The 23501-nt window shown below is 39.4% G+C and overlaps 1 protein-coding gene across 1 annotated transcript in view; it reads left to right on the plus strand.

The window, feature by feature from the left end:
• RGSL1 (regulator of G protein signaling like 1) overlaps positions 1-23501 on the plus strand; it is an 83415-nt gene that overhangs the window by 47935 nt on the left and 11979 nt on the right. The window contains exons 12-16 of the mRNA XM_049867937.1: positions 1483-1676; positions 6285-6402; positions 7210-7324; positions 10819-10948; positions 14930-15104. Of these exons, the coding sequence (XP_049723894.1) occupies positions 1483-1676; positions 6285-6402; positions 7210-7324; positions 10819-10948; positions 14930-15104 (732 nt within the window). The remainder of the gene's footprint in view (positions 1-1482; positions 1677-6284; positions 6403-7209; positions 7325-10818; positions 10949-14929; positions 15105-23501) is intronic.

A 23501-nucleotide genomic window follows, 5' to 3' on the forward strand; every position in this document is an offset into this window, starting at 1 on the left:
AAAAATTAACTCAAAATGGGTTAAAAACCTGAATGTAATAGCTAAAGCTATAAAAGTTTTAGATAAAAACATAGAAAAAAATCTTCATCGTCTTAGATTAGGCAAGGATTTCTTAATTAATATAGGCTGCGAGAAAATACTTTAAAATACTTGTTAAAGTATTTGTTTCCAGAATATATATATAGAACTCCTAAAACTCAATAATAAAAGTCAACAGCCTAATTTAAAAATGGGCAAATGATTTGAATAGAAATTTTACCAAAGAAGATATACACATTGTTATTATTCACATGAAAAGATGCTCAACATCACTAGTCATTAGGGAAATATAAACTAAAACCAAAATGAGATACCTCTTCACATCTACTGGATGTTTACAATATAAATAAATATATAAACAACAAATGTGAGTGAGGATGTAGAGAAAAGTCATACATTGATGGCAGGAATGTAAAACAGTGCAGCCACTTTGGAAGCTTCTTAAAAAGTTGAATATAAATTTACCATAGAACACCCCAATTCCACTCCTAAGTATCTACCCAAGAGAAATTAAAGCATATGTCCACAAAAAGACTTGCATGCAAATGTTTACAGTAGTATTACTCTCTGAAATAGGTAAATAACTGCAGAACAAGTTGTCAATTGCAAATGTGTGTGAAGAAGTGTAAATAACAACTATGACCTAAAGATGAGGTTTAATAGGCAGTTGAAATTTGGAAAAAGACCTCAGGGAAGAGTTTCACCAGCCTTCAATGAAGGTTATCAGTGAAAATTGGAACCACAGAGGAGGCAGCGATTACCCAAGGAAAAGCCATAAGGCAAAAAAAAGAGAGAGAATTGAGGGTGTAATATTAAAAAAAAAATATATATATATATATATTAGGAGCACCTATATTTAAGGAAAGGAGCCCTTGTGGCACAATGGTTAAGCTCAGCTGCTAAATGAAATCTTGGCGATTTCACAGGAGTAAAGACCTGGCGATCTGTTCCCATAAAGAATACAGCCTAGAAAACACTATGGTGCAGTTCTGCTTTGTCACATACAGTCACTATGAGTCGAAAATTGACTCTACGGCACCTAACAACAACAACATATTTAAGGAACAGTGGAAGAAGAAATTAGCAGCAGAAATTTAGAAATATTGATCAATAACTGTCAAATCAGCCATGCTTTGCCTCAGAGAAATGGCTACCAATAAGGGGTTGTTTTATATGCATAATGTAAAAAAGAGAGTTCCTTGAAAAAAAATTATCCCCTTAAAAACATATCCTTTCTCTGCCCTTCCGCTGTTGTTGTCAAATAACTAGACCAAGCTTACCTCTAAGGAAACCCACAAAATAACCTACTCATCCACTATGCCCTTCACCCATGGCTATTGGCCCTGTGGCCTGGGAGATGCCCTTTCCCATTTCCACATCAGAACAGAATCCAGGGTCACCATCCCTTTCTCTCCACCAAAATGATGCTTTTTTGTTTGCCAGAAACTTGACTGAAGTCCTCCTAAATACACAGCACTTGGACTACTTCAAGGAGTTCCTCAGAGAACGGAAGGCTGAGGCCCCATTGCAATTCCTGGTAGCCATACAGAAGATCAGTGTTGAGACCAATGAAAAGCTTTACAAGTCTCTCCTTGACAATGTAATGAAGACTTTCTTCCATGGCAAAGTCTCTGCTGGTATGCCTCCCCTTTGCCATTCCCTCCTTCCTTTAGTGCCCTAGGAGAGTAATTTGAGAAAGAGCCTATCTTATGTGAGCATCATAAGCGTGCAGAACAGTGCAGAGGCCATGTGGGACAGAGCTGAGAAACAATTTAAAAGGAACAGTGCAAGCGGGCAGCAACAACGATAATAAATCCAAAGTAGTAATAACACCAGTAAAAGGAGCCAAGGACAAGACGCCTACACATAGGTGTTATCATTTATTTTTTAAAAAACTTTTTATTGTGGTGAAATATATATAACAAAACATTTCAATGACTTTATGTGTATAAATAATTAGTCTCATTAAATTTTATTTAATCCTGAAAATAACCATTTAAGGCAGGGATAGATAGCTTCATTTTTACCAAAGAGGAAGGCAAAACACGGAGGAGTGAAATAACTTGTGCAGTTGGTGGGGTCTGAATTCAAACTCAAGTCTTTTGACCCTCAAATCATCTAGGCTGGAGCTAGATACAAAAAGCAAAATTGGAGTGTCCACTACATGTGAGTTATGAACAGAGTTGTACTGGGAAGGAGAACTTTCTGCTTGAAAATCTTTATTTCATAAATTTTGTCTTGTTTTCTAGTTGTCTAGGGTGGGAGGCCACCACTGGTCTGTTTGTTATACTGTGGTGCCTTGCATGTTGCTGTGATACTGAAGCTATGCCACTGGTATTTCAAATACCAGCAGGATCACCTGTGGTGGACAGATTTCAGTGGAGCTTCCAGTCTAAAACAGACTAGGAAGAAAGACATGGCAGTCTTCTCCTGAAAAAATTGGCCAGTGAAAACCTTATGAATAGCAGCAGAACATTGTCAGATATAGTGACGTGGATGGAATCAAGCTATTAGGACCTTCATTTGCTGAGGTGGCATGACTTAAAATGAGAAGAAACAGCTGCAAATATCTATTAATAATCGGAACATGGAATGTACAAAGAATAAATCTAGAAAAACTAGAAGTTGTCAAAAATGAAATGGAACACATAACAATTGATATCCTAGGTATTAGTGAGCTGAAATGTACAGGTATTGGCCATTTTGAATCAGACAATCACATGATCTACTATGCCAGGAATGAAAAATTGAAGAGGAATGGCATCAAATTCATCATCCAAAAGAATATTTCAAGATCTATCCTGAAATACAATGCTGTCAGTGATAGGATAATATCCATACAAGGAAGACCAATTAATACAACTATTATTCAAATTTATGCACCAACCACTAATGCCAAAGATGAAGAAATTGAACATTTTTACCAACTTCTGCAGTCTGAAATTGATCGAACATGGAATCAAGATGCACTGATAATAATTGGTGATTGGAATGGGAAAGTTGGAAACAAAGTAGGCTCAGTAGTTGGAAAATATGGCCTTGGTGATAGAAATGACACCAGGGATCACATGACAGAATTTTGCAAGACCAATGACTTATTCATTGCAATTACCTTTTTTCAACAACATAAACAGTGGCTATACACATGGACCTCATCAGATGGGATACACAGGAATTAAATTGACTACATCAGTGGAAAGAGACAATGGAGAAGCTCACTATCATCAACCAGAACAAGGCTAGTGGCCGATTCAGAACAGACCATCTATTGCTCATATGCAAGTTCAAGTGAAGCTGAAGAAAGTTAAAACAAGTCCATAAGAGCCGAAGTATGACCTTGAGTATATCCCACCTGAATTTAGAGGCCATCTCAAGAATAGATTTGACACGTAGAACACTAATAAAGGAAGACCAGATAAATTGTGGGATGACATCAAGGGCATAGTACATGAAGAAAGCAAAAAGTCATTAAAAAGACGGGAAAGAATGAAAAGACTAAGTTGGATGTCAGAAGAGACTCTGAAACTTGCTCTTAAACATAAAGCAGCTGAAGTGAATGGAAGAAATAATGAAGTAAAAGAGCTGAACGGAAGATTTCAAAGGGCAGCTTGAGAAGACAAAGTATTATAAAGAAATGCACAAAGACCTGGAGTTAGAGAACTCCAGGGAAAAACACACTCAGCATTTTTCAAGCTGAGAGAACTGAAGAAAAAAATTCAAGCCTATAGTTGGAATATAGAAAGAGTCTATGGGCAAAATATTGAACGACGCAGGAAGTATCAAAAAAAAATTGGAAGGAATATACAGAGTCACTGTACCCAAAAGAATTGGTGGATGTTCAACCTACCTTTTTAGGAGGCAGCATATAATCAAGAATCGATGGTAGTGAGGAAAGAAGCCCAAGGTGCACCAAAGCATTGATGAAAAACAAGGCCCCAGGAACTGACGGTATATCAGTTGAAATATTTCACCAAAGGAACGCAGCTCTGGAGGTGCTCACTCATCTATGCCAAGAAATTTGGAAGACAGCTACTTGGCCAGTCAACTGGAAGAGATCCATATTTGTGCCCTTTCCTAAGAAAGGTGATTCAACAGAAAGTGGAAATTATCGAACAAAATCATTAATATCACACACGAGTAAAATTTTGCTGAAGATCATCCAAAAGTGGTTACTTGAATTGCCAGAAGTTCAGGCCAGATTCAGAAGAGGAAATTGAACAAGGAATATCATTGCTGATGTCAGATGGATCTTGGCTGAGGGCAGAGAATACCAGAAAGATGTTTACCTGTGTTTTATTGATTATCGAAAGGCTTTCAACTGTATAGATCATAACAAATCATGGATAACATTGCGAAGATTGGGAATTCCAAAACAATTGTGCTCATGAGGAACAGTACATAGATCAAGAGGCAGTCATTCAAACAGAACAAGGGTATACTGCGTGGTTTGAAGTCAGGACAGGTATGTGTCAGGGTTGTATCCTTTCACCATACTTAATCTGTATGCTGAGGAAATAATCCAAGAAGCTGGACTATATGAAGAAGAACCAGGCATCAAGATTGGAGGAAGACTCATTAACAACCTTTGATATGCAGATAACACACCCTTGCTTGCTGAAAGTGAAGAGGACTTAAAGCACTTACTAATGAAAATAAAAGACTATAGCCTTCAGTATGGATTGCACTTCAACATAAAGAAAACAAAAATCCTCACAACTGGACCAATAAGCAACATCATGATAAATGGGAAAAAGACTGAAGCTGTCAAGGATTTCATTTTACTTGGATCCACAATCAATGCCCATAGAAGCAGCAGTCAAGGAATCAAACAACGTATTGCGTTGGCTAAATTTTCTGCAACAGACCTCTTTAAAGTGTTAAAAATGCAAAAATGCCACTTTGAATACTAAGGTCCACCTGACCCAAACCGTGGTATTTCCAATCACCTTATATGCATGGGAAACTGGACAATTAATAAAGAAGACTGAATAAGAATCAATGTCTTTGCATTACGGTGTTGGCGAAGAATATTAAATATAACATAGGCTTCCAGAAGAATGAACAAATGTGTCTTGGAAGTACAACCAGAATGCTCCTTAGAAGCAAGGATGGTGAGACTGCATCTCACATACTTTGGACATGTTATCAAGAGGGACCAGCCCCTGAAGAAGGACATCATGCTTGGTAAGACAGAGGGTCAGCAAAAAAGAGGACGACCCTCACTGAGATGGATTAGCCCAGTGGCTGCAACGATGGGCCCAAGCATAACGATGATTTTGAGGATGGCGCAGGACCAGGCAGTGTTTCGTTCTGTTGTACATAGGGTCACTATGAGTCAGGACCAACTCGACGACACCTAACAACACAACAACAACAGGGTGGGATGGTAAATTTGGCTCATTTAAATTTATCTTGCAAGTAATTCTAGAGGAAAAAAGGGGGTGAGCATGATTCCACCCTTGAAGTAAATAAACGTACAACAGCAATGAGAATAGAGCCTCCTGTTTAGGCACAAACGAATAGATGGGAAGGAAGAATAGGTTTTTGTGTATTTATTTATTTTTTCTTTTTTTTTTTTCCTGTGGTAAACCAATATAAGGTTATACATTTTACGAAAGTAGAAAGAAGAGGTAAAATTGGCAAATCTTTATTTGTAAGAAATATTTCTTCGTTGAGTCCCTGGATGTTGAGTCCTGTACACCATGTTGAATGGGATAGAAGAGAAAGACAAGTACGAGATCCTGAACTTGCTAAGTTTCTAAGTCTTATTATTTCACACAGCCACCTCTGAACACTTGGAGAATCATATTGTTCTTACAATACTGATCTGTATTCTTGGATTCACCATCTGCCCCCAAGAATGTAACTTTAATCCCTACTCTTCTGCTCATTCCCTATTTCCTACCACTCTCTAAAAAGAAAATCTCAAACCAGTTGCAGAAATGGATCCTTTCAAAATGCCTTTCCATTTAAGCCCTCAATGGATGTGCTTAAGGGGACACATGAATCTAAACCGTGTAAGTATTTGCTTTACCAATATACTTGCACATAACTTTTCAAATATGCTCTTGAGATTTTCAGTCAAACTGTCGACAGCGTGGGGTAGGGGTTGTTCAGAGCCTGGTCAGATTCTGAAACAGTGAGATTCTAAGATGAAAACAAACAAACCAACAAAAACAGTAGCTACCTCAGAAATGGTAGACAAAGAATGATTTTTTCTCTCTCTCTTGCAATTTTTTTTTTAGAAGAAATGCTGCAGTGCAATGCCCCTATTATCAAAGAAATCACTCACGTGCGTCAGGTCAGCGCAACCACATTGTTAACGATCCAGGGCTATGTCATGAAATCTCTGGAAGAGAAGTGGTGAGTATACTCAGTGATGGCCAGGACTCTTTCTGGAGGTGCTCATTGGCTTCTGAAGACCACACTGATCAAAGAGTATCAGAGTCCATTATCACAGCCACCCAACAAAAGAAAAAGCCAGACTTACCTTGAAACCTCCTACCTACCTATACACACACACACATTTCTGTTTATTTGCCTTAACAAGGAACAACACAGTATTGGTCAGGAAGGATAGGCTGACATCAGCAAAGGATTTAAAGGGTAAGAAGAGTATTTTTGAGTATCTCACCATTCCCCTCTTCACATTTCTAACCCATCACCGTCAAGTTGTTCCAGCTCTATACGACAGACTAGAACCGCCCCGTTGGGTTTCCAAGGCTGTAATCTTTACAGGGAGCCCTAGTGGTGCAGTGGCTAAGCCCTCAGCTAACTGAAAGGTCAGCAGTTCAAACCCACCAGCTGCTCCACGGGAGAAAGATGTGGCAGTCTGCTTCCATAAAGATTACAGCCTTGGAAACCCTTTGGGGGCAGTTTTAGTCAGTCTCATAGGATCACTATGAGTTGAAATCAACTCAACAACACTGAGTTCGGTTTTTGGTTTTTTAGTCTTTAGGGAAGCAGACTGCCACATCTTTCTCTCCCTGAGCAGCTGGTGGGTTTAAACTGCTGACCTTAAGGTTAGCAGCCAAGCACTTAATCACTGTGCCACCAGGGCTCCTTTTTCACATTTCTGCTTCCTCCAAGAGCTGACATAGTTTGCTTTGACTGGTATCCTTCAAATGCCAGACTTTACCGTCTTTGATATTCTTGGTCTCCTGTTGGCAGGTTTAAAGATTACCAAGATCTGTTCCCATTGCGTCCTCTGGAGGTCGAAGTTGAAGAACAAGTTTCCCCTAGGAAGCCCTCAAAGACGGCAACAACTTACCTACAAGAATCACAGGTCAGTGAAGAAGAAAGGGAAAACAAGACATTGGGAACAAGAAAACCACTGCCTGTGTGTTATCCCTACCACCTGTCTGTCAGTTTGTCGCCCTGTGATGGCTTGCATGTTGCTATGATGCTGGAGGAAAACCTGGTGGCATAGTGGTTAAGAGTTCGGCTGCTAACCAAGGTGTCGACAGTTTGAATCCACCAGGTGCTCCTTGGAAACCCTGTGGGGCAGTTCTGCTCTGTCCTATAGGGTCACTATGAGTTGGAATCAACTCAACAGCAATGAGTTAATTAGTTTATGATGCCAGAAACTATGACACCAGTATTTCAAATACCAGCTAGGTTACCCGTGGTGGACAGGTTTCAGTGGAGCTTTCAGAATAAGACAGATTAGGGAGAAAGGCCTGGCTGTTTACTTCTGAAAATTAGCCAATAAAAGTCCTGTGGATCACAACAGAATATTATTTGATATAGTGCTGGAAGATGAGCCCCCTAGGTTGGAAGTCACTCAAAATACACAGTGGTCGCAACAATAGTCTTGAGTACACCTGTGATCATGAAGATAGTGCAGGACTGAGCAACATTTAGTTCTGTTGTTCATGGCGTGATCATGAGTTGCAGTGGACTCGATGGCAACTAACAACGACGTGCATTATCCATTGTACAAAAGAGTTTTCACTGTTAGCCTATTTAATCACCAAAATAATTACCTTTTAGGATAAGTTTGAAATCCCCGTTTTACAAAGGAGGAATGTGAGACTGAGAGAAAATGTTACACTGGGAACTTCAAGAGAGTCGGTGTCTTTTCTATCCATAATTAGAATCAAGAGTGGGGCACATGAAGATGAAAATGTCAGTTTCGTTACTGCTAAAAGCTAATTTAGAGAACATGGATTGTCCAAATGGGTTTGATAACCTTCTGTACATACAAATTAGATTTACTTACACACACAATCACTAGCATAACTGAATAATTTAGGCTTCCCCTTACCAGGGTGAGCCCATTACTGTATGACAAAGGGCAGACCTGAACACAAGTCCTCTGCAGACAAGCCAATCCAGACAGATAATGCAAAGGGGTGAGAACTGGGCATGCACATTTTCATCTTCCAAACTCATCAACTATCTAGCTTAATCTTTCTTTCACAGGGGGAGAGAAGAAGGGAAGAAAGGAGAGATAGGAACATCAGTCAGGAAAGTCTCTTCCCGTGGTATGAGCAAAGAAAAATACATATTCCACTTAAATAACCAGTTGCTCAATGTGTTGTAGAGTTGGTTAGTATCAGAAAAATTTGAACCCAGCTCTGTCTGACTCTATGAGAACATATCTCTGAAAATAATGCCTAAGCCCATTGATCCACTACTCCAGAAATGTGACGAGTATTATTGCCCTCTCTCTCCACCATACTTCCTCCATACATAAATCCACTCCACATCAAGGTGCGATGAATGTTGTTATTGTTGTTAGCCGCCATCGAGTTGATTCCAAGTCATGGTGACCCCATGTGTGCAGAGCAGAGCTACTCCATAGGGTTTTCACGGGGCTTTGAACTGGTTCGAAACAGTTCAGTCATGGCCAACAGAAACGAGGGCAGCGTATGCATTGCATAGCGACCAGAGCTATTGCCTGTGGGATTTGATACTCAGAAGGAAACAGCACTGCCCACTCAAAGATGGCGTGGCACACATTCAAAAAGGGGCAGTCAGCCACCATTGTTGAGTGGTGCGGCTCTGCTTCCTGTTCGGGACAAAATCCCACGGGCAAGAGCTTTGGTTGCTATGCAAGGAGTACGATGCCCTCGTTTCCATCAGCCATGACTAAACATTTCTGAGCCAGTTTGAAGCCCTGGGTTTTCAAGGCTGTGGACTTTTGGAAGCCAGTCACCAGGCCTTTCTTCTGAGGTACCTCTGGGTGGGTTGGAACCACCAACCTTTTGGCCAGTAGTAGAGTACTTAAATATTTGTGCCACCCAGGTACTCTGAATGATCATATAGGTTATTGAAAAGAATACTGGACTAGAACTAGGACACTTCATTTTAATTTCAGCTATGCCATTTGCTTTGTGACTTTAGATAAGAAAAGATCAAAGGAAACCAACATGTACTAAATGCCCACCTTTCACCAAGCATTGTTAGGGTGTATACATATATATATTCTCTGACACTCACAATGCTGAAGACTATTGTTTCTATTTTCACATGGAGACATTGAAACACAGGTTAAATTACACAATTAGAGAGAAGCTAGACTCCAGACTCAAAGTTGCTGATTCCAAATCCAGTGTTTTTTCTACTTCACCACTGGCTCTCTAAAGCCATGCTTAGATTCTGTTTCCTTTAGCAGAGTGAAAGAACTGAACTAGATGCTCAAGATCTCATTAGATTCTTTCTGGCTCTTAATAACAACTTCATGAGGGGTAAATGTACTGGAGAAACTTATAAAATGCTTCTGCAAGTATGTATGTGTGTCTTAGTTATCTAGTACTGCTATGACAGAAATACCACAAGTGGATGGTTTTTACAAACAATTTTCTCACAGTTTAGGGGGCTAGAAGTCCAAATTCAGGGTGTCAGCTTTAGGGGAAAGCTTTCTCTCTCTGTAGGCTCCAGGGGAAAGTCCTTGTTTCTTCAGCTCCTATTTCCTGGTTCCTTGGAGACCTCCATGTGGCTTGGCATTTTTCCACTCTGCTTGCTGGATTGCTTTTTTAATCTCTTTTATATCTCAAAAGAGATTGACTCAAGACAGGTCCTACTCTAATCCTGCCTCATTAACATAACAAAGACAACCCATTCCCAAATGGGGTTATAATCACAGGCATAACCAAAAACCAAACCAAACCCACTGCTGTGGAGTCAATTCCGACTCATAGCGACCCTACAGGACAGAGCAGAACTGCCCCATAGAGTTTCCAAGGAGCGCCTGGCAGATTCGAACTGCAGCTCGGTTAACAGCCGTAGCACTTAACCACTACACCACCAGAGTTTCCAATCACAGGTATAGAGGTTAGGATTTACAACACGTGTTTTTAAGGGACACAATTCAACCCCTAACAGTATGTGAGTGCGTGCATACAATTTTACTTTTCTCTTTTAAGTACTTAGAAACGGTTTTACTTGTTTCCTTATTTTTTCAATATTTCCAAGTCTGCATGACTCATTATTCCCTTCTTGTGAGTCACGTTCATCTCTTTGCTTCCTGTTTGTAGCTCCCACACTCTGTCTGCCAATCATTACACCTCAAATCTTCACCTTCAAAGACTGTGGTTGAAGGAACATGAGTAATGGCCCCACCCGTGCCTGGCTGAAGTCAGACTCTTCCACCTGCCAGCAGCTTAATCTGGGGCAGGTTATACAAACTCTCTGACCTGAGTTCCCTCTATAAATTAATCCTTTATAGAGGTGTTGTGAGGAATACATGTAATGAACATCAAACTTCTGGCACACAGTAGACTGTCATGGAAGCAGCTATACCAATGAATATCACACATCTCTCTCCTTCTCCAGAAGAGGGGCTGGCTGAAAATGATCAGCTTTATCAAGAGCTTTTGCAAATACCGCAGATATATGTTGGATCCCATTAAGCGCCAGGAATTTGAAGACTATCTTCACATGGAACTGTACAATAACAAGGAAAGTAAGTCACTTCATTGTGTACTCCCCTTGCTGGTTGATATTTCATCCATAGGGTTAGCCCAGATAAGACTTTGCAGAGTTTATTGCTTGCTGTAATGCTTGCATCAGCCTGAGGTCTAGCAAGAACCCCAGATCCTGGGTGCAAAGCCAACCACAGGCCTGCTGAGAGAGAATGCAAGCTCACAGCTTCTGCCCAAGGAGCCAGGAAGATGGAGAACGCTTATTTAGTCCAAAACAGTACTAGAGCTTCCATTTTACAAAACTATTCCCTTATGTTGTTTAATTTGGTCCTTAAAAAATGCTTTAATTTTTTTTTCTGCTTATAAAATTAGTTAAAAAAAAAAAAACTTGTTGAGTTGATTCCAACTCATAACAACCCGTGTGTGTCAGAGTGGAACTATGCTCCACAGGTTCGTCAATGTCTGATTTTTAAGAATTATATCACCGGGTCTTTCTTCCAAGATGCTTGTGGGTAGACTGGAACTGCCAACTTTTGGGTTAGTAGCCAAGCACTCCGTAAGGAGTCCCTGGGTAGTGCGAATGGTTAACACACTCAGCTGCTAATCGAATGGTTAGAGGTTTGAGTCTACCCAGAGGTGCTTCAAAAGCAAGGCCTGGCAATCTACTTCTGAAAAGTCAGCCATTAAAAGCCCTATGGAGCAAAGTTCAACTCTGATACACATGGGGTCGCCATGAGTTGGAATCAACTTGAGGGCAACTGGTTTGGTTAGAAGCAAGTCACTCTTTTTTAATCTCAAAAGTACTTTCTTCAGTTCTACTAAGAGTCTCCATGGTTGAGGGGTCCTGGAGATCCCGACCTCATTATTAACACATGTTTTTGCCCTGTTCTGTTGTCCTGAAGTATATGCATCACCTTAGCTGGTTGTATAGTCATGGGAACCTTTTGGCATCCAGGTTCTGTCTCCCTAATGATCACATTACTTCCATAGCAGTTCATTCATTCAATAGATATTTATAAATTACCTTTTATGTACTAGGCCCTGTGCTAGATTCAGAGGATAAAACAGTAAACAAGATAGATATTGTCCCTGCGAGTCCCTGGGTGGTGCAAATGATTAACACACTCAGCTGCTAATCAAAAGTTTGGAAGTTGGAATCTACCCAGAAGTGCCTCACAAGAAAGGCCTGGCAATTTACTTCTTAAAAAATCAGCCATTGAAAATCCTATGGCGCACAGTTCTACTCTGACACACATGGGGTCACCATGAGGCAGAATCAACTGATAGCAATTGGTTAATGGAGCATGCATTTCAGAAGGGGAAATAAGCAAAACAAGACTAACAAGATGTATTTAGTGTTAACTAGGGAAGTACATAGTTGTCTAGTTATCTAGTGCTGCTGTAACAGAAATACCACAAGCAATGGCTCTAACAAAGAAAAGTTTATTTCCTCACAGTAAAGTAGCCTAAAAGTCCAAATTCAGGGCGTTAGCTCCAGGAAAAGGCTTTCTCTCTCTGTCGGCCTTCTCATCAATCTTCCCTGGGGCTAGGAGCTTCTCTGCACAGGGACCCCAGGTCCAAAGGATGTGCTCTGCTCCTAGCACTGCTTTCTTGGTGGTATGAGGTCACTCTGTCTCTCTGTTCACTTCTTTCTCTTATATCTCAAGAGAGATTGCCCCAAGACAGTCCAATCTTGTAGATTGAGGCCTGCCTCATTAACACAACTGACATCCATCCTCCATCATTAACATCATAGAGGCAGGATTTACAACATATAGGAAAATCACACAATACTGGGAATCATGGCCCAGCCAAAGTGATAAACACATTTTGGGGGGGACATAATTCAATCCATAACAATAGTACTATGAGAATCCAGGGAGAATAAAAGTAGACTACAGGATAATGGAGGGCCTCCTGGAGGAAGTAGCAACTGAACTGAATTCCGAAGGATGAGTGGGAGTAAATCAGAAAAAGGATGACGGAGAAGACGGTTCCAAGTAAAGGAAGTGGCATGTACGAAGACCCAGAGGTAAGGGAGAGAACAAAGCCTTAGAAGAATTACAACAGGGTCAGTATCAGTTGGAGGTTAGGATAGGGACATTTCCTGATGTTCCGTGTCTTTAAAACCATCGTTTCATATATCGTGTCTGATTTTTTTTATTGTTTCAGGTGGAAGGATAAATCTGGTTTCTGTTATTCCATCTTGGACAAAAGTGGAAGTCCTAAAAAAAGGTTTTAGCACAGGGGTAACAAAATCCAATTTGTTTTAGAAAGATCATTGTGGCTGTAGTGCATACAGAATGTGCTAGAAGGCAGCAAAGTTCAGTGTAGAGTGGAAGTCAAGGTTGGCGCTAGGGTGAAGCAAGTGAAGCAGATAGGCACAAAAGTCAAGGAAGTGCTGACTCTCAGTGTCGTGCAAGTTCCGACCCTGCACTTGTACCACCTGGAGAGTGTGGGCCTCCTTAATCTTTGTGCCCCAGGTGTCTCAGTCACCTTACTTTGGTCCTGGCCCTGAGTTAAATGGTTTTACAATAAATTAAGTGAAAGATACTGGTGCATACTGGTGCTTTAAACTAATGTGGTTGCAAGAGAGACAGAGTGGGTACATTCGAAACATATGTAGAAAGTAGAATCAATGGGGTAAGATGGCTAATTGGATGTGGAAAGAGGAAGAGGTCAAATATGACTCCCAGGTAGTAGTGTGCTGGAGCTGACTCATACTGACTCAGTGAAAGACAATTGTTAAAACATTCAGGAATTTTGTGAGCCATTGTTAAAGCACTGGTAGCTTGAAATTGACCATGGTAGGGACTTTTACACTATAGAAATAGAGAAACATTACAAATCAGCCCCTCTCCCCATCACAGCACACAGTTGCTCCCAGGCTACTTGGGTGGATTTAGTACCTTCTTTTCCTAAAAACTCTGACCATCGTATCAGCTTCCACTGTTGGCCAGGCTTATTTTCTTTTTCCATCAAACTCACAAACTCAAGTCTGAGAGAGAGAGATTGTAAAATAGTAGGGCAAGTACCTTATGCCTTATACAGGTCTGTAACCCTAGTACCTAGCACAGTGTCTGGGACATAACAGGTGCTAGGTATTTATTGAATGGTGTAATTATCCTCCCTTCCTGTATGTAACACTACGCTAAAAGGAATGATACTTATACCGTAGGGAGCACCATGCCCACATCAGTTATTACTAAACAGTACCCAGAATAAAGGATTTACAGTAAAAATAGTAAATTCTAGAGTTAGATTAGACAATTTTCTTAAACTTAGTAAGGCAATTAATTTGAGTCAAGCTGTCATATCCAGCCCCAAACTGTTCCCTTCTCATCTCTGAATTCCTATGGATGGTGTTCTTTGGATATACCTTGCTCAAGAAACTTCCTAGAAGAAATGTCTTATTTTTGACATGCAATCCAAGCCTTCTAGAACCTTCTATGCTCTCCTTTACTCATTCCTGCCTCTTTTCTGTTCGTTACCTTCCTTCCTTCAGTGTCTTTAAAAAAGTTCTTTATTCTTCATGTTTCACTTCTTTCTTAGTGTTGCTTTCCTACATTACTCCTTAACTACTTCCCTAACAAACCTTAAATAAATATCTTCAGAACCACACACTCCACTTCAGAGGTCCCAACTGCATGTTCCATTTTCCCAGTCTCCACAGGAACGTTAGGGATTAGCATAGCTACAGTGTGATTATATTTCTATTAGACAAGCATAAGGCAAATATCTTTCAGTGCTAAGGCGATATTTTTTTCTTAATATGTATTGTCATAGCATCTGGGCAGATGGCCTTTTCAACAGTCTCTTTCCTAGTCCATCAAGTCTAAATAAAAACTTGAGCCTAGGGGTAGGGAATGACTGTTTCAAAAAACCCAAAGATGCTTCACAGTTTGTTGTTGTTGTTATTAGTTTGTTTTGTTTTTCCTTCATTTCGGTTATACCCAAGTTGAAGCCTGAAGGCTTAAAGTGGTTTTATAAGCCAGTTCAACTCCTTTCTCTTTCTGTCTCAGATTTCTCTGCACCAGTAAACCCACCAGGACGCCCGGGCACAGTGCCGTCTAATGTCCGGAGCACAGACCACGAAAATGGAGAAACAACACTTACGAAGCGCCGTATATTTGGCCACAAGATTATCACGGTCAACTTTTTGGCCAATGATATATATTTCTTTTCTGAGATGGAAAAGTAAGTTTCCTACCTCTCCTTTCCCTCATGGATTTCCATCGAAAGTGCTTCCCAGCAAAGACTGATTTGGCTTTGTACCTGGCACAGTGATTTCAGGCCTGCCAGGCAGTGGTCTTCAGCTGAGTATCCCACTGAAGACCGTTGCCGCATCAGTTTCCGCCATCCTTTCCTTTAGCAACTACAAGGCTCTTCAGTGTTCTGCAGCTCCTAATAGTGAAATGCACTTACTTATTCCCAGGAAGTAAAGAATTTTTTTCATTATTTTAAGTATGATAGAAGTCCTCTTAAGTGGTACCACTAGATCAGTAGTTCTTTAGTTAAAGCCAGGGATTATAATAATAAAAAATGGTTGTGTGTGTGGATAAGCATATATGTCTATATAGAGACATTAACCAGAAATTTAAGTTAAAATTTATCAATGTGCATTCATTCATATGCCAAGTTTCTGATGTAAAACCAAAGCTATTCCACTCATTTGAGATCTATACCTGTATAAACTCCAAGGAGTAGCTGGTGGCTTCAAACTGCTGGCCTTTTGGTTAGCAGCCAAGCTCTTAACCAATGAGCCACCAAGGCTTCTTGTATAAACTATTCCCAAAATGTTATCTAAAACCGCAAACCAAACCAGTTGCCATCAAGTCAATTCCAACTCATAGTGACCCTATAGAACAGAGTAGAATTCCCCCATAGAGTTTCCAGGGCTGTAAATTTTTATGCAACCAGACTGCCACATCTTTATCCCACAGAGCTACTGGTGGTCTTGAGCTGCCGACCTTTCCGTTAGCAGCCAAGCACTTAGCCACTGCACAACCTGGGCTCCTTCAAATGCTACCTACTAGTTCTAATTTTGCTTTCTCTAAAGTGGAGCAAGGTCCCTGGGTGGCACAAGCAGTTTCCAATCAGCTGCTAGTGTAAAAGTTGGCAGTTTGAACCCACCTAGTAGCATTGTGTAAGAATGGCCTGGTGAACTGCTTCCGTAACGTTTACAGCCAAGATAACCCTATGAAGCACAATTCTACTCCATAATACATAGGGTCTCCATTAGTCAATCAATTCATTGGCAACTGGTTTAGTTTTTTTGGCTTAAAGTGGAACAAGACTTTAAGGGTTACTGCAAAGCGATGTTATCCTTCTGTAATTTTATACTTGTTTTTTCTATGTTTTAAATTGTCCTGACACACCTCAACAGCAATTTTTTTAAGTGTTTTGCCCCTATTAGAATGTTCCAAAGCATTCAAACTTATTTTTATAGAAACAACAAATTTTCATGTTCATATTTCATCATTTTACATAAATTATTAATTACAGTAGCAAGCATAATAGGTAAAGATATTTGGGAAGAAAGCAGGACCCTTGGTAAGCATCTCCTCAACTAGTTGGAGCAGAAGTGTGGGGGTGAACTAGAAACAGTCCGCCAGTGTGTGGTCAACAGGCCATGGGCATCATCTTTTGTATTTTAGAAGAAATGAACAGCACCAACTAACCCAGTGCATCAGTTAGGGGAGTTTATTTAAGAGATCTTCCACCCCAATAAGGGAGTTAGTTTAGTCCCACAAACTAAAGTTTATCAATTGTTTACTCTATATTGAGTGCTTGTTTTGGCATTGTATCGAATAACTATGGTGAAAGGATACAACCCTGACACACACCTTTCCAGACTTTAAACCACACAGTATCCCCTTGTTCTGTTCCAATGACTGCCTCTTGATCTATGTACAGGTTCCTCATGAGCACAATTAAGTGCCCTGGAATTCTCATTCTTCACAGTGTTATCCAAAATTTGTTATGACCCTCACAGTCAAATACCTTTGCATAGTCAATAAAACACAGGAAAACATCTTTTTGGTATTCTCCACTTTCAGCCAGGATCCGTCTGTCATCAGCAATGATCTCTCTGGTTCCATGTTCTCTTCTGAATCCAGCTTGAATTTCAGGTAGTTCCCTGTCAACAGACTGCTGCAGCCACTTTTGAATGATCTTCAGCAAAATTTTACTTGCATGTGATATTAATGATATTGTTAGATAATTTCCACATTTGGTTAGATCACCTTCCTTGGGAATAGGCATAAATATGGATCTCTTCCAGTCAGTTGGCCAAATAGCTGTCTTCCAAATTTCTTGACATAGACAAGTGAGCACTTCCAGCACTGCATTCATTTGTTGAAATATCTCTATTGGTATTCTGTCAATTCCTGGAGCCTTGTTTTTCGCTAATGCCTTCGGTGCAGTCTGGGCTTCTTCCTTCAGTACCATTGGTTCCTGATCATATGCTACCTCCTGAAATGGTTGAACATCGACCAATTCTCTTTGGTATGGTGACTCTGTATTCCTTCCATCTTCTTTTGATGCTTCCTGCATCGTTTAATATTTTCCCAGTAGAATCCTTCAATATAGCAAATTGATGCTTGAACTTTTTCTCCAGCTGTTTCAGCTTGAGAAATGCCAAGCATGTCCTTCCCTTTTGGTTTTCTATCCCAGGTCTTTGAACATGTCATTATAATGCTTTAGTGTGTCTTCTCCAGCCGCCCTTTGAAATTGTCTGTTCATCTCTTTAACTTCATCATTTCTTCCTTTTGATTTAGCTACTTGATGTTCAAGAGCAAGTTTCAGAGTCTCTTCTGACATCCATTTTGGTCTTTTCTTTCTTTCCTGGCTTTTTAATGATCTCTTGCCTTCTTCATGTATGATGTCCTTGATGTCATTCCACAATTCGCCTCATCTTTGGTCCTTAGTGCTCACTGCATTACATCAGTTACTGAGGTACTAAATATACTCAAGGTCGTATTTTGGCTCTCATGGACTTGTTCTAATTTTCTTCAGTTTCAACTTGAACTTGCATGTGAGCAGTTGACTGGGCCCCTGGCCTTGTTTTGACTGATGATATTGAGCTTTTCCGTTGTCTCTTTCCACAAATGTAGTCGATCTGATTCCTATGTCTTCCATCTGGCAAGGTCCACTTGTATAGTCACCGTTTATGTTGTTGAAAAAGGTATTTACAATGAAGAAGTCATTGGTCTTGCAAAATTCTATCATGTGATCTCTGACATTGTTTCTATCACCACGGTCATATTTTCCAACAACTGATCCCTCTTCTTTGTTTCCAACTTTCACATTCCAGTCACCAGTAATTATCAGTGCATCTGATAGCATGTTTGATCAATTTCAGACTGTAGAAGTTGGTAAAAATCTTCAATTTCTTCATCTTTGTCCTTAGTGGTTGGTGCACAAATTTGAATAGTAGTCGTAATAACTGGTCTTCCTTGTAGGTATATGGATATCATCCTATCACTGATAGCACTGTACTTCAGGCTAGATCTTGAGATGTTCTTTTTGAGGATGAATGCAACGCCATTCCTCTTCATGTGGTCATTCCTGGCATAGTAGATCATATCCTGGCATTGGATATGATTATCCAATTCAAAATGGTCAGTACCAGTCCATTTTAGCTCACTAATGCACAGGATATCCATCTTTATGTTTTCTGTTTCATTTTTGACAATTTCTAATTTTCATAGATTCATGCTTCATACATTCCACACTCTGATCATTAATGGATGTTTGCAGCTGTTTCTTCTCATTTTGAGTCATGCCATATCAGCAAATGAAGGTCCCAAAAGCTTGACTCCATCCATGTCATTAAGGTCTTCTCTACTTTGGGGAGGCAGCTCTTCCCCAGTCATATTTTGAGTGCCTCCCAACCTGAGGGGCTCATCCCCCTGCACTATATCAGAAAATGTTCCACATCCATTTGTAAGGTTTTCACTGGGTAATTCTTTTCAGAAGTAGACCACTGGGTCCTTTTCCCTATTCTGTCTTAGTCTGGAAGCTCAGTTGAAACCTGTCCACCATGGGTGACCCTGCTGGTATTTGAATACCAGTGGCATAGCTTCCAGCCTCATAACAACACACAAGCCCCCACAGTACACAAACTGACAGATGCGTGGGGGAACTAATAGGGGTTAGTTATATAAAAAAAAAAATAAGGGGGAGGTGAGAGGGGCACAGAATGGGCTACTAGTCAGATTGGACAGCCTCCACACTGCTATTACTCCAGTTCCCACCACCATCATCTCTACTTCCTCGAACTATATATTTTGCCCTCTACAAACTATTCTCTGCATGGCAGTCAGAGTGGAATTTTAAAAATATAAATCATATAATGTCACTCTCCCGGTTAAAATGTTCTGATAGCTTCCCATTACCACTGGAATAAGATCCAAGCCCCCTCCCATTGCCTACATGGCTTTATGTGAGCAGTACCTGTCTGCATCTCAGAGCTCATCTCATGCTACTTGCCACTGACGCCTAAGGTCTAGATATGCAGCACTCCACTCAGCTGCTCCCACAGGCCACGCTGTGCAGGTACCTATTTAATGGCTTTGTGCTTGCTATTCCCTCTGCATGAAGAATCCCCTGCCCTCAGATCTTCAAGTAACTGGCTCTTTTTTTCTCATTATTCAAGTCTTAGTTCCCATGCCTCTCACAATCACATCATCCTCTTTTGTTGTCTTTATAGCACTCTATTGGATATTTAATTATCCATTTATTTACTTATGTGTCTTCTCTACCTCATTGATTGTAAGCTCCCAGAGAGCAGAACCTTGTTTGTTGTGTTCTTTGCTGAATCCTTGCTCCTGTAATAGTGCAAGCCCTTAATTAATATCCACAGATGGAATAAATAAATGGATCTTGAAAATATTCATATAAGAGAAAACCTTGGTATTCTACTTTTCCTGTTGCTGTTGAGTCAATTCCAACTCATAGAGACCCTATAGGACATGGTAGAGCTGCCCCACAGAGTTTCCAAGGAGCAGTTGGTGGACTTGAACTACCGACCTTTTGGGTAGCAGCCATAGCTCTTAACCACTATGCCGCCAGGGTTCCATTCTACTATTAGGGAGATTTATAAAATGCTTAGGATTTAAAATTGCTTGAGAGAGTCCTTGTGAGCAAAATGGCAAAGTAGGCAGCTCCATGCTTTCATCCATCCACAGAAACATCTAAAAACAAGCAGAAACTGTCAGAACAAACTTTGTAAGATTCCAGAAAATAGTTATAAGGTTACTGCAACAAAGCAGATGCTGAATGAAGAAAAAAGCAACTTCAAAATGCTAAGGAAACTTTATGCCTTTTTTATTTGTCTGTGTCATGCCCTGGTCAGCTTAGCAGCCAGCTTAGAAGACCCTGGAAACTGCTTCCTGAGTGAGCAGAGAAGACCTAACTCACAAATTATTAAGTTTCTCTTTTATAATTTTTTTTGGATACCTGAAAGACTACCTGAGGATTGATGCAAAGTGCTTTTCCTTGTTTTTCCTATCTTGGAACTCACTCAAGACAGAAGATCAGCAGGCATTGCTTGAAAACACTGTAGGGCAAATAATCAACCTTGTAGCCACCTTGGGCAACAAAGCTCAATAAAGACATATGATAGACTGCCTAAGGGCTGAGAAGCAAAGATGAGAAAGAGTTTGGGAACTTAGGGCATTCAAAAGCCCCATGTTTTGGGGTAGAATTTAGAAAGCCACTAGGATACCCAGGTCAAAAGCTATACTCAAAAAAAAAAAAAAAAACCCTAAGCTTCCATCTTAGGTTAATTTCTGGGTTCAGTATAAGCCTGGCTAAGTGTTGAAGGAGTGTCCCAACACAAAGACAACCTGCAAAGGCTGAAAGAAATGGTTTTATTTTTGTTGTTCTTTTGTTTGTCTGTTTTTCTGTTCTGTTTTCAGCCTCTGACATTCAAGGAAATCTCTGTCAAAATACTAGCTAAACACAAGCTAAAGGACCAGAGACTTCAGTGACCATACATGAGAAGGAATACAGTCTTTGCAAAAATAACTTGGAAAAGTCACTAAACCTATGGACTACCCTAGCCATCAAAATTAAAAAAAAAAAAATCTAACCCTGGGGAAGGGGAAGAATCCGATTTCTAAAGTTACCATATTATAATACTCAAATGCCCAGTTTTCAACAATGAACTACAAAAAGAAACAGGAAATGATAACCTATTGAAAGAAACAAAATAAAGTGACATAAACCAGCCCTGAGGAAGCCCAGACATTGGATGATAAAAACTTTAAAACAACTGTCTTAAGTATGCTCAAAGAACTAAAGAAACACATGGACAAAGAACTAAAGGAACAAAATGAGAATATCAAGAGCTAGAAATTATAAAAGGGGACCAAACAGAGAGGCTTAACAAATTAAAAATTTGCTAAAGGCATTCAACAGCAGATTTGAGCTGACAGAAGAAAAAAATGGCAAACTGGAAGATAAGACAATTGAAATTATCCAGACTCAGGAACAAAAAAAAAAAAAGAAGAAGAATGAAGAATAGAAAGCAGAGCTATGGAGCACCATCAAGCAGACTAATACATGTGTTATTGCAGTCCCAGGATGAGACGACAGAAAGAGCAGAAAGGATATTTGGAGAAATAATGGCCCAAAACACTGCAAATTTGATGAGATACATGAATCTACGCATCCAAGAAGTTCAGGGAAATCCAAGTAGTATAAACTCAAAGAGATCCACTCTGAAGCACATTATAATCAAACCATCAAAAGATGAAATGAAGAAAGCAGCAAGAGTGAAGTAGCACATCACACACAATGGATCCTTAATAACAGCCAGTTTTTCATTAGAAACCATTGAGGCCAGAAGGTAATGGAATGATATATTTAAAGTGCTGAAAGGAAAAAAAAAAAAACCTGTGAACCAAGAATTCTGTATCAGAAAAATGGTCTTCATAATGAGGGAGAAATTAAAACATTTCCGGAGAAACAAAAGCTGAGGAAGTTTGTTACTACTAGACCTACCATACAAGAAATGCAAAAGGAACTCCTTCAGGCTGAAATGAAAGGATGTTAGAAAGTAACTTGAAGCCATATAAAGAAATAAAGATTTCCAGTAAAGTTAACCGCATGGCATACATAAGGGTCAGAATTATTGTATTTTTGGTTTGTAACTTCTCTTTTTTATGTCCAACATGATTTAAAAGACAAATGCATAAAAAACTATAAATTTATGTTACTGGGCACACAGTGTATAAAAACAACAACATAAAAGAGAGGAAAAACTGAACCCAATAGGAGCAGAATTTTTATGTTATTGAAGTTAAATGAGTATCAATTCAAACTATATTATTATACATTTAGGATGTTAAATGTAATCTCCATGGTAACCACAAAGAAAATATCTAAAAAAAATGCTCTCAAGAGAAAATGAGAAGAGAATCAAAAGTTTCACTAAAAAAAAAAATCAAGTAAACACAAAATTAGGCAGTAATGGAAGAAACGAGGGGAGAGGTATACTAAATATGAAAAGCAAGTAGCAAAAGAGCAAAAGCAAGTCTCTCCTTATCAGTAAATATATTAAATGTAAATAAATTAAGCTCTTCAATCAAAAGGCAGAAATTCACAGAATAGGTAACAAAACATGATTCAACAATATCCTATCTATAGATCCAAGGTCACAACTAAATTGAATGTGAAAGGATGGCGGAAAAAAATTTCATGCAAATAGCAACCTAAAGAGAGCTGGCATGCCCATACAAATATTAAACAAAGTAGATGTTAAGCTAAAAACTATTACAAGAGACAAACAAGGACATTACATATTGATCAAAAGGGACAATAAATCAATAACAATATATAACAATTATAAACATATATGTATCTAACAAGAAAGCCCCAAAATATATGAAGCAAACATTGACAGGGAGAAATAGTCCTACAGTAATAAAACATTTAGACAGAAGATCAATAAGTAAATAGAAGACTTGAACAACATTGTAAACCAACTAGACGTGAAAGATATATAGAACACTCCATCCAAAAGAATCAGAATAGACATTCTTCTTAAGTGCACATAAATCATTTCCCAACATAGACTATATGTTAGCCTACAAATCAAGTCTCAACAAATTTAAAGATTGAAATAATGCAAAGTATCTTCTCTGACCACAATGGAATGAAACTAGAAATCAATAGCAGAAAGAAAACTGGAAAATTTACAAATATATGGAAATTAAAGAACACATTCTTAAACAGCTAATGACTCAAGGGAGATTTTAAAATACTTACGGATGAGTGAAAACTAAAACACAACATACCAAAACCTATGGGATCTAGCAAAGGTAGGCTCAGAGATAAATTTATAGCTATAAACACCTACATTAAAAATTAAGAAAAGATTTCAAATCAATAGCCTAAGGTACACCTTAAGGAGCTAGAAAAAGAAAAGCAGACTAAGCCCAAAGCTAAAAGAAGAAGGAAATAATAAAGATTAAAGTGGAGGTAAATGAGAAGAGAGTAAAAAAACAGAGAAAATCAACGAAACCAAAATTGGTTCTTTGAAAAGATGAATACAATATAAAAGACTTTAGCTAGCCTGACAAAGAA

The sequence above is a fragment of the Elephas maximus genome, chromosome 24 (genome assembly GCF_024166365.1).
Source record: "Elephas maximus indicus isolate mEleMax1 chromosome 24, mEleMax1 primary haplotype, whole genome shotgun sequence".
Lineage (NCBI taxonomy): Eukaryota > Metazoa > Chordata > Mammalia > Proboscidea > Elephantidae > Elephas > Elephas maximus.